Consider the following 15,380-nt stretch of genomic DNA (forward strand, 5'->3'; position numbering starts at 1 on the left):
TGAAACCTTTACAAACTATACCATAAAAACAGGTCAAACATTGGCCAAATTGTCAAATAATATAAGAAAGAAAATAGATGATCTACAAGCTCACAACGTCTCGCATGGCGAAATGTTGTGAACTTGTAGATCTGCTATTTTCACAATATTTATCTGTGGGAACAATCAAATTTGATGCTTTGTATGGGTCCTATTAATGGGAACCTTTCAGTAATATTTCGTTAAGGATGCACATTATCAGTTCTTACGAGGGGATTATTAAGGCTAGGCGATTTAATATTTGATGGTGGTTATTACGGTATTTGCAGAGTGAGTCAGTGAGTGAGTGAGTGACAGACAGAATGAGACAGGTTCGATATAGATACTCTTGTAGAACAGGATAAGGGGAGCGGTAGGCTTCGCGTGACTGCATAGCAGACAGAATCAACCTGGGAGGCATCTTGTATATTTCTAAATGCCCTTTTCATGTAATGTTTTGCTGTTTTCAGTGAATAACCTGATTTGTAAGAGCAAAATGACAATAGTTTTACAAAGTGATACAAATATGTGATGAAAAGGGTTTAGAGGAATAAAACCCATGACAGAATGATTGAAAAGCTCAAGGGTCTCATATGAAGGACTCTATCTTGTAGACCAATGTATTCTATTGTTCTTTAATGTTTTATATTTTATGTCTACCCCGTATTTTCCGGACTATAAGGCGCACTTAAAAGCCTTTAATTTTCTCAAAAAACTACAGTGCGCCTTATAGTCCAGTGCGCCTTATATATGGATCATTCATTGACATTGACATTCCCTTTAGCACAGCTCCATCTGTTTGATGCATAACGCAACGGTAGCGTCTATTATGTGCGCCTTATAGTCAGGTGCGCCTTATATATGAAAACAGTTTGAAAATAGACCATTCATTGACAGTGCGCCTTTTAGTCAGGTGCGCCTTATAGTCCAGAAAATACTGTATATACATTCAGACAACCTAACGTGCGTATTTAAACATGCGTAAATCATATTACACGTAACAATCTTCGAGAAAAAAAAAATGTGATCCAAAAAGTAAAACCCCTGAAAATTCATTTACACAAACAAATATATTCTAGGTATATTTTGTCTGGTACATTTCCAAGTAAGCATATATACTTTCTTGCTGTATGCATTAGTATCTGTTGTCCCATTTATTGATTCCTACTGCAATACGCTCTGTAAATAGAACTGATAGAACTGCTATGCAGTGCTGTTTGACTGTGTACCGGTATGTGTGGGTGGTAGAGAGAGAGAGACAGACAGACAGACAGACAGACAGACAGACAGACAGAGTAGGTACAGTACATTTGTATATCTGTCTCGAATAGTATTCGGGCAGGGTGACAAAATCAAATATCACAATATTTTCAAATTTTTCACAAACGTTTAAAAAATGTGCCAACAATACCACAATGTCACGCGTTTGTGAGCTTGTAGATCGGCTATTTATGCTATTTTTGAAAATGTTTGAATGGTAGGGCTCAAGTGATTTAAACTAGGAAAAAGCAACACTAAAGGGCCATTCACACTGAGCACTATAACAATAATATATCATTCACCATTGTATTATTGTTATAGATGGCGTGAACTCTGCCATCCACTTCACTAAAGTGTACTCACACTGTACAGAGAAGATGTATACATTTGTGTGGAATTCCACCCAGGTGTACATTCGGTTATTTACTATGAAGGGAGAGGGAGCAGACGGAGGGAGACCCAGCTGTACGACTCTACTGGGATGTCGTAGTATAGAGGGAGTTATTGTCCCCATAAAGCAGGAGGTGGCTTCATTCAAGCAGAAGGCAGCAGATATTTTTAGCTTTGAGACAATAGGCAGCCAGCTGAGAAAGGTTCCCTCTGGTTATGTGCTTTTAGGATTAAGTTGGTTTGTTTATCGTTGGGTTCCCATCAGCTGTCGCCAGAGCGACTGCTAGTCTTCAGGTCCACATCTTTTAACCCAGGGGTCTTCAACGTTGAAGCGATGAAGCAGGGACCCCCCTTCTACATATTGTATACAATTGTGTTGCAGATTATTTATTTTATATAGATCTTTTTAGATTTCATGGATAGCTTCATGGACTTGTTTGACACACATACTGTATTTTCTTGGATTCATGTTGATGACTGTGCAAACTACCTCCGGCTGTAGCTCAGGAGGTAGACCTGTCAACGTGTCGAAGTGTCCTTGGGCAAGACACTGAACCCCACATTGCCCCCAATGAGTTGGTTGGTGAAAGCCTGCCACCTTTGGTGTGTGGATGTGGGAAGTGAGGACGCTGGCGTCGAATGTTCGCCGCTTCACTTCCCAATGTATGAATGAATGAACCATTGTAAAGCGCTTTGAGCACTTGGAAAAGCGCTATGAAAAATGCAATTCATTATTATTATTATTATTATTATTTTCAGACAATATTAAGTCAACGTGACTAATATAGCTCTGCTCTTTTCCATCTACAGCAACTCTCCATAGATCTACTCTCTCAATCTACAAGCTCACAACGTTGTGAGCTTGTAGATCTGCTATTTTCGGCTAATGTTCCCCATGGCACAAAGATTTCGCAGACCTCCTGTAGTTACTCTGAGGACCCCTTAGGGTTCCCTGACCCCCTGTTGAAGACCCCTGTATTAAAGGGATGTAACAACATGACAGACATTCAAGACAATACACATTATTCACACGATCATACACATTACAACCAGACAAAGGATATGAATGAATACTTACAACCAGAGTCCAGTAATGTGGTCGTCTATGTGAGGTATTGTTTCTGACGCTTTTTGAAGGTGACTTTGTTTTGTGTGAATTTAATTAAAGAAGGTAAGGTGTTCCATCTTGTGATTGCTCTATAAATAAACTGTGCTTTTTTAGATCTGTTCTTGGTCGAGGAGTAACACTAACAAGTGACCCAGACTGGCACTCCTCCACCAGGTGGAGATCTTGTGATCAGTTGTGTGTGTGTGTGTGTGTGTGTGTGTGTGTGTGTGTGTGTGTGTGTGTGTGTGTGTGTGTGTGTGTGTGTGTGTCTGTCTGCCTGTCAGTGTCTGTCAGTCTGTAGCTAATCTCGCATCGAGACCAATCAGCGCCATATTTCTTTTGCACACTGACAGCAGGCCAAGGACCCCAATTTAAATATTTTTTCAAATCCGTCAACGACAATTATGTAATTTGAAGAATTTAGCGCCATCAGCCCTACGAGATAAGCATCTCGTCAGTGAGAGAGAGAGAGAGAGCAAGCGAGAGTGAGAAAGAGTTTGAGCGTGAGAGTAGAATTGTAACTCATTATGCCACCAAACCACAACTTCTATCGAGTCATTTCCACTGTGCCAGCATATTTTACGTTTTTTAACAAAGGGCCACATAATGTTGTGGTTACATGACAACTCTGCCAATTCGTGTTGGCTCCAGATTTTACATTTTGCCGGCATGATCATCTGACATAAATAATGTGTTCAAGTGGCACTTCCTGGTGGTGTCAGGCATCTGGTGGTGACAGGCACATCAAAGTACTGTCTTCAACTAGGTATTGCAATTTGTCCTTGAGAGAGAGAGAGAGAGAGAGAGAGAGAGAGAGAGAGAGAGAGAGAGAGACTCAGAGAGAAATAAAAAGAGAGAAAGACAGAAATATACAGGGAAAGAGGGTGGGCGAAATAAAAAGAAAGACAGACACATATACACACAGTTTGACATTACTGTGTCAGCCAGTCTAAGTATTATAATTAGGGCATTACTCCTGGTGGAGATTTGTGCTCTACAGAGCACATGTGGTGTAAAGTAACTAAGTACATTTGCTCAAGTACTGTACTTATGTACAATTTTGAGGTGTTTGTACTTTACTTGAGTATTTCCAATTTCCAATACTTTCACTTCTACTACACTACATCTCGGATCCAAATATTGTACTTTTATTCCACTACATTTATTTGAAAACTTTAGTTACTACCGGTATGTAGATACAATGCAGATATAAATTAATATGGGTTGGTGAAAAGGCCTTTCTGTGTGGAGTACTAGTGATGCGCGGGCCGACCCATTGCCAGAGAGGCTTGGAGCGAGGTTTCTCCTCCGCTCCTTGGTGTGATGACAGTCCCAATTCCGCTCCTGTTGGGGCCGCGAACCACATATTGCGCCTCGCACACACCCTCGCTGACACACAACGTGAGCAGAGCAGAATGCACAAACAATTCGCAGCGCGTGTCCCTAATCAGGATTTCACTTAAATGTCTCTCATCCACACAAGTCTGTTTTTAAATACTTTGTGTCAGTTAAGTTATATAACACCAGCCAAAGGATACGACTCATATGAGTTTGAAACGCAACTTTCGCAAGTGAGATGGATTTTAGACTGAATGAACCACGCTCACCTCGAGTCGCCCCCATCTCTCGAATCTGGTGATTAATCAATAACCAACAGGATTTAATATTGTCCGTCTTTTGCTAAACGAAAGAAGAAGACGTGTGAGTGAGGCGGAGGCGCTGTATAAATATGATTGTCATTAGTGAGGAACAAACAAGACTTACGTGTATACTGTAGGAAATGACATCATAGGCTCATTACTAGATTGAGCAGGTGAGTAGATAACTAATAATTAGTTACTTTCATGGCCTTTTCATACTCACGTACTGTTGGATTTCATGCTTGAATGGTATACAGTTTCCTGTGTCTGGGAAACATGCTTTAATGGGTTCTGTTAGAAAATCTTTGTTTCCTGGCTATAAGGGGGTTTATTAGGATCAGGCAAGAGTGGCGCGTTATCGATTCTTAGTGTGAGGTTAGCTTTGAAGTCTTGCCCGTGTCTAGAATCGCTAAAACCGACTCTGCCCCGTGCATGTGTTTCTCTGTTTGGCGAAAAGGCCTTTCTGTGTGGAGTTTGCATGTTCTCCCTTTGTCCCCTAGGGCAGTGGTTCTCAATCTTTTCAGGCCGCGACCTCCAAAATAATCATATTTTAACTGGGGACTCTCCCACCCTACGAGCACTAAGAGTTGAGGCTTAACATTTTGTATAACACGATTCTATTGTGAAAATAGCAGATCTACATGCAGATCGGCTATTTTCACAATTTCTGCCTCTAATATTTGACAATTTGGCCAATGTTTAATTTGTCATTTTAGAGGTATTAAAAAGTCCTTAAATTGTGTTTCCCCTCCAGGACTACACCCTGACCATGTACTTCCAGCAAGCGTGGCGAGACAAGCGTCTCTCGTACTCTGAGATTGCGCTCAATCTCACTCTGGACAACCGAGTGGCCGACCAGCTGTGGGTCCCGGACACTTACTTCCTGAACGACAAGAAGTCCTTTGTCCACGGCGTGACCGTGAAGAACAGAATGATCCGCCTCCATCCCGATGGAACCGTTCTTTATGGACTCAGGTAAGTCCTCTCCTGCCCTGGTATCTCACTGTGTGTTCAGATAGCACTTGACTGATCACTTGATTGAAGGAGAATTCCGGGGGGAAACGGCTTTCCTACCTTTTAAAAGTATCTTTTTGGTCATCAAAATGATGGTCCATTATTGCCGTAAAGCCGTGAACTTGAACTCCCGTTGAAATCTTGTCTCTCGGGGGACTTCCAGAGCCCGTTTGCTTGCATTACAACGGAGGTCCCGCCAGAGACGAGATCTCAACGGGAGTATTGCTTTACGGCAATAATGGCATTGCATTTAGTGCAATGCCATTTAGTGAGAAATTGACTTTCAAGCGAGATAAATAACCGGTTTAACAATTCAACGCAGCGGAGCCCTGGTCGGGTATATAAAAAATATACTTTTAAAAGCTAGGAGAGCCGTTTTCCCCCGAAATTCCCCTTTAACCACTTAAATATACATTCAGACCTTTTTGACTCAGGGCACCTCCGTAAATAACTTTTTCATCCACGGCACCCCTGAATTACGGTGTAAACTTTTTGAATCTCACTTCATATTGCGGAAATATCCGTAAAATAACTTTATACTTGACGTTTAACCACTTGAACCCCAGCATCTCTATTCTGTGGGAAAGGTTCACCCAAAATAGCAGATCTACAAGCTCACAACGCGTCAGATTGTGACGCGTTGTCAGCTCTTGTAAGAGAGTTGGCCGTAGATGGAAAAATAACTCATCAAATACAGTGCAAATCAGGTCTGTTTTACTAAGCATAGTGAAGTGATGTGATATCGATGAATTCCAAATGTTATCAGATTATTCTGAGGCACCCCTGGACTGGCATCACGGGCACCCACTTTGGGAAACCCTGACATAGATAACCATAGTCCCCCAGGGATCTATACTTACTTATACAGGTCTGTAACTCTGAGCTGCGTCTATCGGCTATTTTCTACGAATGTCCGCCCCCCAGAATAGGAACGCTAGGCTTTGTGTGGCGATCTGATTTTTGACGTATAGAAAGTTACGATTACGATTCAGTCTCCTCTCTTTTGGGTCAGCATGCAACATTAAAGTTAACATCCGTATTGTAGGCAGGAGTCAGTCTCATGCGTTTTGGTTTCTCCTGGCCCCTGCTGATTATCAATATCAATAATTGATTTGTTATCAATAATGAAGCGGTGCGATACAAATAGAGGAAATGTATTTGATCGCGCAGACTGTTTCTCTCCATCTAGAAAACATCTCTTTGTGGTGTTGGTCTCTGATGCTTGTGAGAAGATTGTCATCCATAATTGATAGATCATAATCAATAATGTAGCAGTTCAATACAAACACAGAAGCTGTATTTGCGTTGCTGCGGCATATTTGATTGCACACGCCAGCATATTCTGTCCATGTTGTTGCTATACGTCGCCAGTGTTGTGCCCCTCTGATCCATAGAATGCCATCTATAAGTATGTCTCTAGAATGTACTTGTTGTTGCAAATTATCCACGATATTAACATTACAGTTGTTCATTCACTCCTTCTCCCTCTCTCTTTCCATTGTGCTTCCCCTCTTGTACGAAGACAGCTTAAAAAGTTTAAGTATCTGCACTGCACCAGATAATTTGTTGCTTTTTTTTGTTTTTTGTTTTTTTTTTGCTACAAAAGTCAATAAGTGTAATTTATCACGCTCTGCTTCTAGCATAAGAGCTGAAACATTTTTGTTTTGCATAACAACCATAAAATAATGGAGGAGGGAGGCGGGGGGTGGGGCTGGGGGTGTGACTTTATGGTTGTAACGTCAAATGGCGTGTCAGTACTGGGGTCAGTAGCGGTTCAGTACCCATGCCTCTGGGCTCCTCTCTTATTTGCATCCCTGGGTTGGTTCCGCGTCTTATTTAATGCTAGCGAACCCAGACACAAGCTGCTGTCAGGGTCAGCTAGGTCCAGTAGCCTGTGTGCTCAGAACAGCAGGGCTCCGTGGCTGCTGGTGGGGAACTCGCAGGACACACACCGCATGTCACACGGCAGGCACGTGCACACATACACATCAAAGGGGGCTCGAGCCCCTGCCCTTTTATCTGTCTGTAAAACAAAAATGCCCTCTCTCCAGACCAGGAATGCAGTTTTTACAATGGTGGAGGAAATGCAAATGCCCTCTTTCCATGCCATACCTGAAGGCAGCATTCAAGAGAATTGCCTTGTCCAAACTCTCCTGAACTTAATGCAGCATCTTACGGTATGTTGAAAGAATTGCCCTCTCTGTGTAGAAATCAAGTATCGAAAATAGCTGACTTCCAAGCTCACAACCCGTCGCAGCGCGACACATTGTGAGGTTGGAGGTCTTCTATTTTCACCAAAAGGCCCTTTTAGAAATTTCAGCCCCTGCCTCTCTAACATTCTCTGCACGTCCACATTTCACGGTGTTGAAATGTGTGTGACAGCACAACACACATTTCCTCCTGTACATCAACAAGCTAGGGATACAATATATTGAAAGCTGACCACTCCCCCCCCATATCACAGCTACCTTGTTTTTTAGTTGAACCGCTTTAAAGCGCATGAATAATAATGGCTTTAAGGTTTCATTTTGTGAAATATCAGGTGCTGCCTGGCAAGATCATTTGAGCAAGCAGCATGCTGCCTGCTATTATTAGCTCTGATGCTGAACATGTTAATACCGGTATGTCTGTGTGTGTGTGTGTGTGTGTGTGTGTGTGTGTGTGTGTGTGTGTGTGTGTGTGTGTGCGTGCGCGTGCGTGTGCGTGCGTGTGCGTGCGCATGCTCGGGCGTGCGCGCGTGCATCCGTGTGTGCGTCTGCAGGCGTGCGTGTGTACATGCCTGTGTGTGTGTGTTTGCATGCCTGTGCGTGCGTTCGTGCGGTCATATGGGCAGTATTTTCGGAGTGCGTGCAGAGGAGGCGGGGGTGAGCGACGCGTGTTGGATGTAGTTGATGCCAGTCCTGCCAGATCCTGGTCTTCATGACCAGGAGGAGCAGAAGATGACAACAGTGGTCCCAACTGTCACCAGAGACACTCTGACTATCAGGGAGAAGCAGCCTCATCTAATTATCCAGAGCTTGAAAAGGCTGAGCCAGTAACATGCACACCACCCAGGCAATGAACAGACACGGACGCACGCACGCAGCCATGCATGCAGTCACGCACGCACATGTTTCTGCACATGCACACATTATGCTCGGAAACTTGTGCACACACCTGCACAAAATGTGCACATGCACTCACACAAACACACGTGGACTCAGTCACACATACAAACTCACATAAACACAGCCACGGGCATGCTCCTCCATGCACTATAACAGCAAGATATTAGGATGCACACAGCATCAATTTCTTTCTTTTTTTCCCTTTTTTTTTATTCAGTGTTGCTTAAAATTCCGAGAGAGAGGCAACAGAAAATATGAGAAAGAGAGAATGTGCGGAAACATCCATATATCAGCAGGTCAGGTCATTCAAAATGGAGAATTGCTAGAATTCTTTTTAGCTACCTCTCCTGGCTCTCTTCTTCACTATCACTCTCCCTCTCTCTTCTTCTATTCCCCCTTTTTCTCTGCTTCACACTGTCTATGTCTTTCTCACTCTGTCTGTCTGTCTGTCTGTCTGTCTGTCTGTCTGTCTGTCTGTCTCTCTCTCTCTCTCTCTGTCTCTCTCTCTCTCTCTCTGAATATTGTAAGGTCTTTTGTGAGAGGACATATCCTTGTGCTATGGAAACTGACGTCTTCTTTTGTGAGGGAAGCACAGCTCCGTTCCACAGCTCAATAGATGACATCGCATGGCCAGGAGGAGAAAGCTGTCGAGCAGAATAAGAGAGGGATTTGAATAACCCTTTTTTTTTGTCAATGGAGGCTTATGGTTAATTTATACTTTGTTGTATGGCCCTGTGGCTCGCTCTAAATAATCACCTTTCAACCAAAAACAGGAAATGATGCAATATCGTTGCATTGTTTATTGACTGTACAGCACTTTGGTCAACTCTATCCTATATTAAAATTGCCTTGAGCAGTGGTTTTCAACCTTTTTCAGTCACATCAAGATCCATTATTTATTCGGAATTTCAGCCGCAGACCACCAATTGATGACAAGTTATGTAGCCTCTCAGACCCAAAACGTCTGGATATTTTGTTATCAAAATGGTCAGGGGTCTGCCATCAGAATAGCCATACCAGGGACCACATGTGGTACCTAGGGGCCCCGGTGCCACAGGCGTATTGCTTCGCCCCCTCTGTTCCTATTGGCTGGAGTTTACACAGCCATATCTCCAGTTCCCGGTTATGCTAAATGCAAGCCTTTAGCATAACATTGGCCAACTTATCTAGGCAAATCAAGGTACTTCCGGAGGTACTACCGGGGGTTCAAATGCTACTGAGTAACTTATGTTAAAATAAATAGCTGGGGGCTGGGCAGTCCGCCCTCTATTATATTATAATAACTCTATGGCTAAAGGTCTCAAACTTGGTAGGTCCTCATAGGCCAATAGGAAAAGGCTGTAATAAAAGGCTGTAATTGCTGAAACCCCGCCCCCTCTGTGTTCCTATTGGCTGGGCTTTAAACAGCCATAACTCCAGTTCCCCAGCATGGTAAATGCCCCAAACTTGGTGGGTGCTCTTAGACGGCAAATAGGGACGGGCTGTAATTAGCTGATGCCCTGCCCCCTCTTTTTTCCTATTGGCTGGGGTTTAAACAGCTATAACACCAGTTCCCAGAATGCTAAATGCTTCAAAATGGCTAGGTGGTCTTACGGGATAGGCTGTAATTGCTGAAGCCCCGCCCCCTCTGTTTTCCAAACGTGGTGGGTGGTCCCACAGACTTACAATTTCATAAAAAATTACCACTTACGTTTTTTCCTTCTTATTTCTCGTTTGTCGGACTGCCTTGAAACTTTCAATGGTGCAACCCAGAAGTACAGTAGATCTGTTCACTTCCAGTTTTACCAGGAAGTGGTCGTAGACCCCTACCTCCCAAACACAAGGTCTTACAGGTATAACAGTTGACCTGGGTGCTGCAAGTGCATCACTGCTCGGCAGCAGTGTAATAGCAGTGTTCAACGCTTTACATGGCCATACTTAAAGAGGTGGTGCCATAGTTTTGTACTTTTTCTGTTTTGTTTGTGTCTATGAAGTTAACATTATTCTGATAGGCCACCAGGTGGGGTTATAATGTGCAGATTTGTCTTCCCTGTGTATTTGTGTTTACTTCCTGAAAGCTGAATGCCTCTTAGTCAAAAGGCCCTGTCGAAAATCACAGATTAAATTAAATCAAATACTCATCCCCTCCTCTTTTACCATTCACCAGCACTGTGGGTGTGGCTAACTTCAGCTGGATCATCACCCACCTGAAAACCAGGCATACCCAGACCCATTGATAGAGAGAGTTCTGACACTTACATCGACTCTTATTGTAAGTGTGGAAAGCGGACGTGACGTCACCATTTAGCGTACTGGAGTCTGGTGATATCCCTGCTGCTCGTCCACCTCCATTGTAACCAAGGCATTTTCACTCGCTGGAAAGTAGACTGAATCACGTCTTTTCTCCCTTTTAACACATTCACGGGCCTCTCCAAGTTAATTTAAGTACATTTTAAAGTCAATAAAGTAAAATTTCTTACTTAAAACATTAATACGTGAAATAATAATGTTGCCTAACTTGGAGAGGCCCCGTGAATGCGTTAAAAGGGTGGAAAAGACGTGATTTAGTCTACTTGGCAAGTGAAAATGTCTTGGTTACATTGGAGGTGGACGGGGCTGAAGAGCTGTATGAATGTCACCAGGCTGCCTCTTCCGGTCTGTGGCGAGATCAAAGCGTGACGCTACTCTCCTCCCCTGTACTACTCTGGGCATACCTAATGAACTGGTGGGTGTGGCCACATAAAAACACAATTTTAACTCTTTATGTACACTATTTTTTTTTAAGAATCTTCCTCCTAGTATAATCATATTACCTGATCATCATGTTTTAGGGGAGACAAAAAATCGTGGCACTGCATCTTTAAGTGACCATTGCTCTTATCAGTGCATACATACTGTAGGACTAGGTTTGAGTTGTTTTTAAATGTGCTTTATAAATAAAGCTGGATTGGATTGATTTTTCAGCAAGTGACATGGCCGTACCACAAAGTATAGATTGGGCTTCACAGTTACCTTCAAATGCCTCTGGAATTGAGGATCAGGCAGGGCTCTGTATGAATGATTCCATATTTGATGTGCCGTGTTTTGAACATGTGAAGACAGTCACTTTGCGTGTCTTGGTTGTCTTGGTTGTTTGCATACCTGTGAGACACTAGTAGAGCCAAGAGATCATATTCAAATTTTGGCCATTTTGTCCAAATGATACAGACGCTTTCCCGGATTGAAGGGTATAGGAACGTATAGGATTTGCATGTCTAAATGGGTTAAAAGGGATGAAACCCTATAGGCTCATTTTGTGGTTTGTTTTCCAGTTTAGGTTAAAAACAACAGCAAGGTAAAATCATGGCAGACTGCCTGTCAGGCCAGTCAGGCTTTCCACATTATCCTCATCTCCATATTATGGCTTGCCATCCAGCTTATTCTCAGCTTGATTTTTACCATCACTTGCAATGGGTTATTGAATATCATACACAGTATAATTGCATGAAATCTGAATGTATTCACTTAGCTGTTAAATAATTTTTCTTCATTGTGGCAGATTAATCAAAGAGCAATGATGAGCCTCGTGTCTGTGTGTTTATATTTCCGGAACTCTGTCTCCAAATGAGATTCTGTCCCAGAATTCATGGTTGTGTTTCGTCCGTAAACAAGGTCATTTGAAATAAAGGTGCACAGGCTGCCTTAGGGGGGGTACACGCACACGGGCGTACACACACACACACACACACACACACACACACACACACACACACACACACACACACACACACACACACACACACACACACAAACACACACCGTGAGAGCGAGCATGCATAAGGATGGAGGGGGCGGGGGTCGTTTTTAGACTTCCGTGTCCTATTAGCTCCAACACAGAGCAATCTGTTTGAATATATGTGGTCCGGTGGAACGCAGCGTCTCCCTGTGACAGCAGGCTGTGATGGGAGAAGTGTGTGTCTCATGTAAATGAAGAGTAAACAGGTGTAGTCGCTGCTGATGTCCAACTACTCATCCCTCAATAAACAGGTGTAGTCGCTGCTGATGTCCAACTACTCATCCCTCAATGGGGAGAAAGAGAGGGAGAGAAAGACAGACAGAGAGGGAGAGAGAATTCCTGATCCTGTATTTTACCAGGATACATTGACTTTACAGTGGCTTGTGGTTACAGTGACATGTTACAGTGGGTTGTGTGTTCATGAAGGCTTACACCGACAGCGTCTCTCCTCAGACAAAACGCTCCAAGACTCCACGCTGGTGATGGAGGGGGTCTATAAATAGGCTGTTATTTTTACCCCTGCCATTTTGGCCTCGTTTCCATATCCCCCCTGTGCTTCCTGTGGCGATGATGATGGCAACTGAATGACTGGATGACTGAATGACTGGCCGGAATGGTGAGCATATAGCAGCCCAGAAGTTGTGGACATGCAGTACAGTAGAGGGGTGTAAACTGGGACAGCAGTTAAAACTCCAGTGTTTAATCCCCCTGTGCACTGTGGCCCCGCTAACTGGCTGTTACGTAAGAACCCAGAGAACAAGATGAAGGGGAGAGAGAGAGAGAGAAAGAGAGAGAGAGATAAAGAGAGAATCATCTTTGACAAGGTTATGACTGATTCTCCAACCTATATGGAGAATTCACCCACGGGCCTCCAATTATCGTTAATGTTATCATGTTCTATATCAATCAGCGTGTCTGTACAGTATGTGTGTGTTTTTTTTTCTTCCTACAGAGGTAAACCTCAGTGTTGATGTAACCCTTGCAGGTTAATCTTTACACTCTCAGAGTTACATTGAGGGGTTGTTTGTGCTGTGCAAGATGAGGCTGGTATAGAGACTCACGTCCCCTGTTGTCACGGTCACCGGTTGTGTGTCTGCTTGTCCTGCCTCTGGGGCTTAGTATGGGATGCCAGCCTGCCTCAGCTCTGACCAACTTGTCGTGCGTGTGGCAGGAAGTCTGTCGCTTGGAGTGAACCCTCTAGATGTAAAGTAAAATTACAGTACAAGTCTCACATGCAAGGGCTCCTCGTATCTGTGTCAGACAGATCTGTGGATCTATATAGACGTTTATTGATCATACGAGGGAAATTCAGTCGCCATGGCAGTAACAGCATTCATAAGAACACAAGAACATGGAAAAGCAGCACCTTATGGGTACATCTTTGTTACATTTGTACACTATATATATATGCTGTATATATATTTTTTACTGTGTATGAGAGAGCTGTAGAGCATTCACGAAGGTAAGAACAGACTCTGTAAAGTTTGACAAAAAAGTATCTGGTTCTTTTATTTGCTGGAATCATACTAATATTTGAAATCTATGCCTGGGAGGCGGGTTTTTATGGAGTGGACATGTGCGAATGCAGCCACAGGAATCGTGTTGATGTCAATCCCGTTGTCATACTGTCAATCACATTGTATCCTGTCAATCACCTTGTTTACTGTCAATTACCTTGTCAGGCTATCAATCTCCTTGACATACTGTCAATCACCTTGTCAGACAGACTGTCAATCACCTTGCCATACTGTCAATCTCCTTGTCAGAGTGTCAATTATCTTGTCAGCAGGGTTCCCACGGTCCTGAAATTCCTGGAAATATTTTGAAATTAGAAAAAAAGATTTCCAGTACTGGAAACGTTTTGGAATTGATCAAGGGTCCTGGAAGGTCCTGGAAAAAATAGCTATGCATTGTCTTTGGTTATTGATTTTGTTAATACCTCTGAAATGACAAATTCAACATTGGCCAAATTGTCAAATATTAGAGGAGAAATTGTGAAAATAGCAGATCTACATGCTCACAACGCCTCGCAAGCGAGGCGTTGTGAGCATGTAGATCGGCTATTTTCACAATAAACCTGTGTTATACAAAATTCCTCTACTCTTAGTGCTCGTCAGGGTGGGTGGTCCCCAGTTCAAATATGATTATTTCGGGGGTCACGGCCTGAAAAGGTTGAGAACCACTGGCATACACTACCTGTCTTTGGGCATTGCGCATTGGAGTAAGCGACTCGTTATTGAGCTGAATTATTGTTATATAGTCCTGGAAATCGGGTTGGAAAAGTTTTGGAAATTAATTGGTAAAGATGTGTGGGAACCTTGTGTCAGACTGTACCAAGTGGTCGGTGTACAAAGGCTGTGTACTGGCTGTACAAAGGCTGTACCAAGTGTTATAGGTAAGACTCCAGTGTTTTATACCGAACGCGGCTTTCCGAACGCAACAAGCTAGTTTAAATCATCAAACACCATGTCCCAGTAAAGTTGGCCGATCACAGCGTACTACACAGCTCAGCTAACACTGTGTTGTGCTATACACAATGCAAATACTCATTTGTATTGCGTGTTGATAAATATTAGCGCTGTTATTTTGTACTTGTGTACTACCCCTTGAACCCCAGCAATCATATTCCAGGGGGCACATAGCCGATCTGAGCTATTTTTGGTGATGAGATTTGGAAGGAAAAAAGTGATCGAAGTACAGAGCCAACTCAGGTCTAGAGCAAGGGTCTTCAACAGGGGGTTCGGGACCCCTAGGGGGTCGTCAGAGTTACTACAGGGGGTCCTCCAAATCTTTGTGTGATAGAAACTTTTTTTCTCCTTTTTTAAATTAACCATTTGAACCTAGCTAGCGTCCATATTCTGAGAACTTTAGCCAACAATAGCTGATCTACAAGCTCACAACGCCTCGCGCCCAGCTATTTTAGGCAAAGGGGTTTGGTGTAGAGGGGAAAAAGAGCAGACTAAGTACAGAGTGAAAGGTCAAGATTATTAAGTATTGACGGTTCAAGTGGTTAAATATCTGAAAACACAAATTGACATGAATCCAAAATACACTGAAGATTGTGCTGTCAAACGACGAAACTATATGAA

At 43.1% G+C, this 15,380-nt stretch overlaps 1 protein-coding gene across 2 annotated transcripts in view; it reads left to right on the plus strand.

Moving 5' to 3' along the window:
* Nucleotides 1–15,380, plus strand: part of gabrb2a (gamma-aminobutyric acid type A receptor subunit beta2a) — a gene marked incomplete at both ends in the record, with an annotated part of 68,345 nt that overhangs the window by 23,275 nt on the left and 29,690 nt on the right. For both annotated transcript variants that reach the window (XM_080745567.1, XM_080745568.1), the window contains one exon: nucleotides 5,171–5,391. In XM_080745567.1, coding sequence (XP_080601693.1) covers nucleotides 5,171–5,391 — 221 coding nt within the window. The remainder of the gene's footprint in view (nucleotides 1–5,170; nucleotides 5,392–15,380) is intronic.

This window comes from Nannobrachium achirus (assembly GCF_963921795.1).
Source record: "Nannobrachium achirus genome assembly, chromosome: 17".
NCBI lineage: Eukaryota > Metazoa > Chordata > Actinopteri > Myctophiformes > Myctophidae > Nannobrachium > Nannobrachium achirus.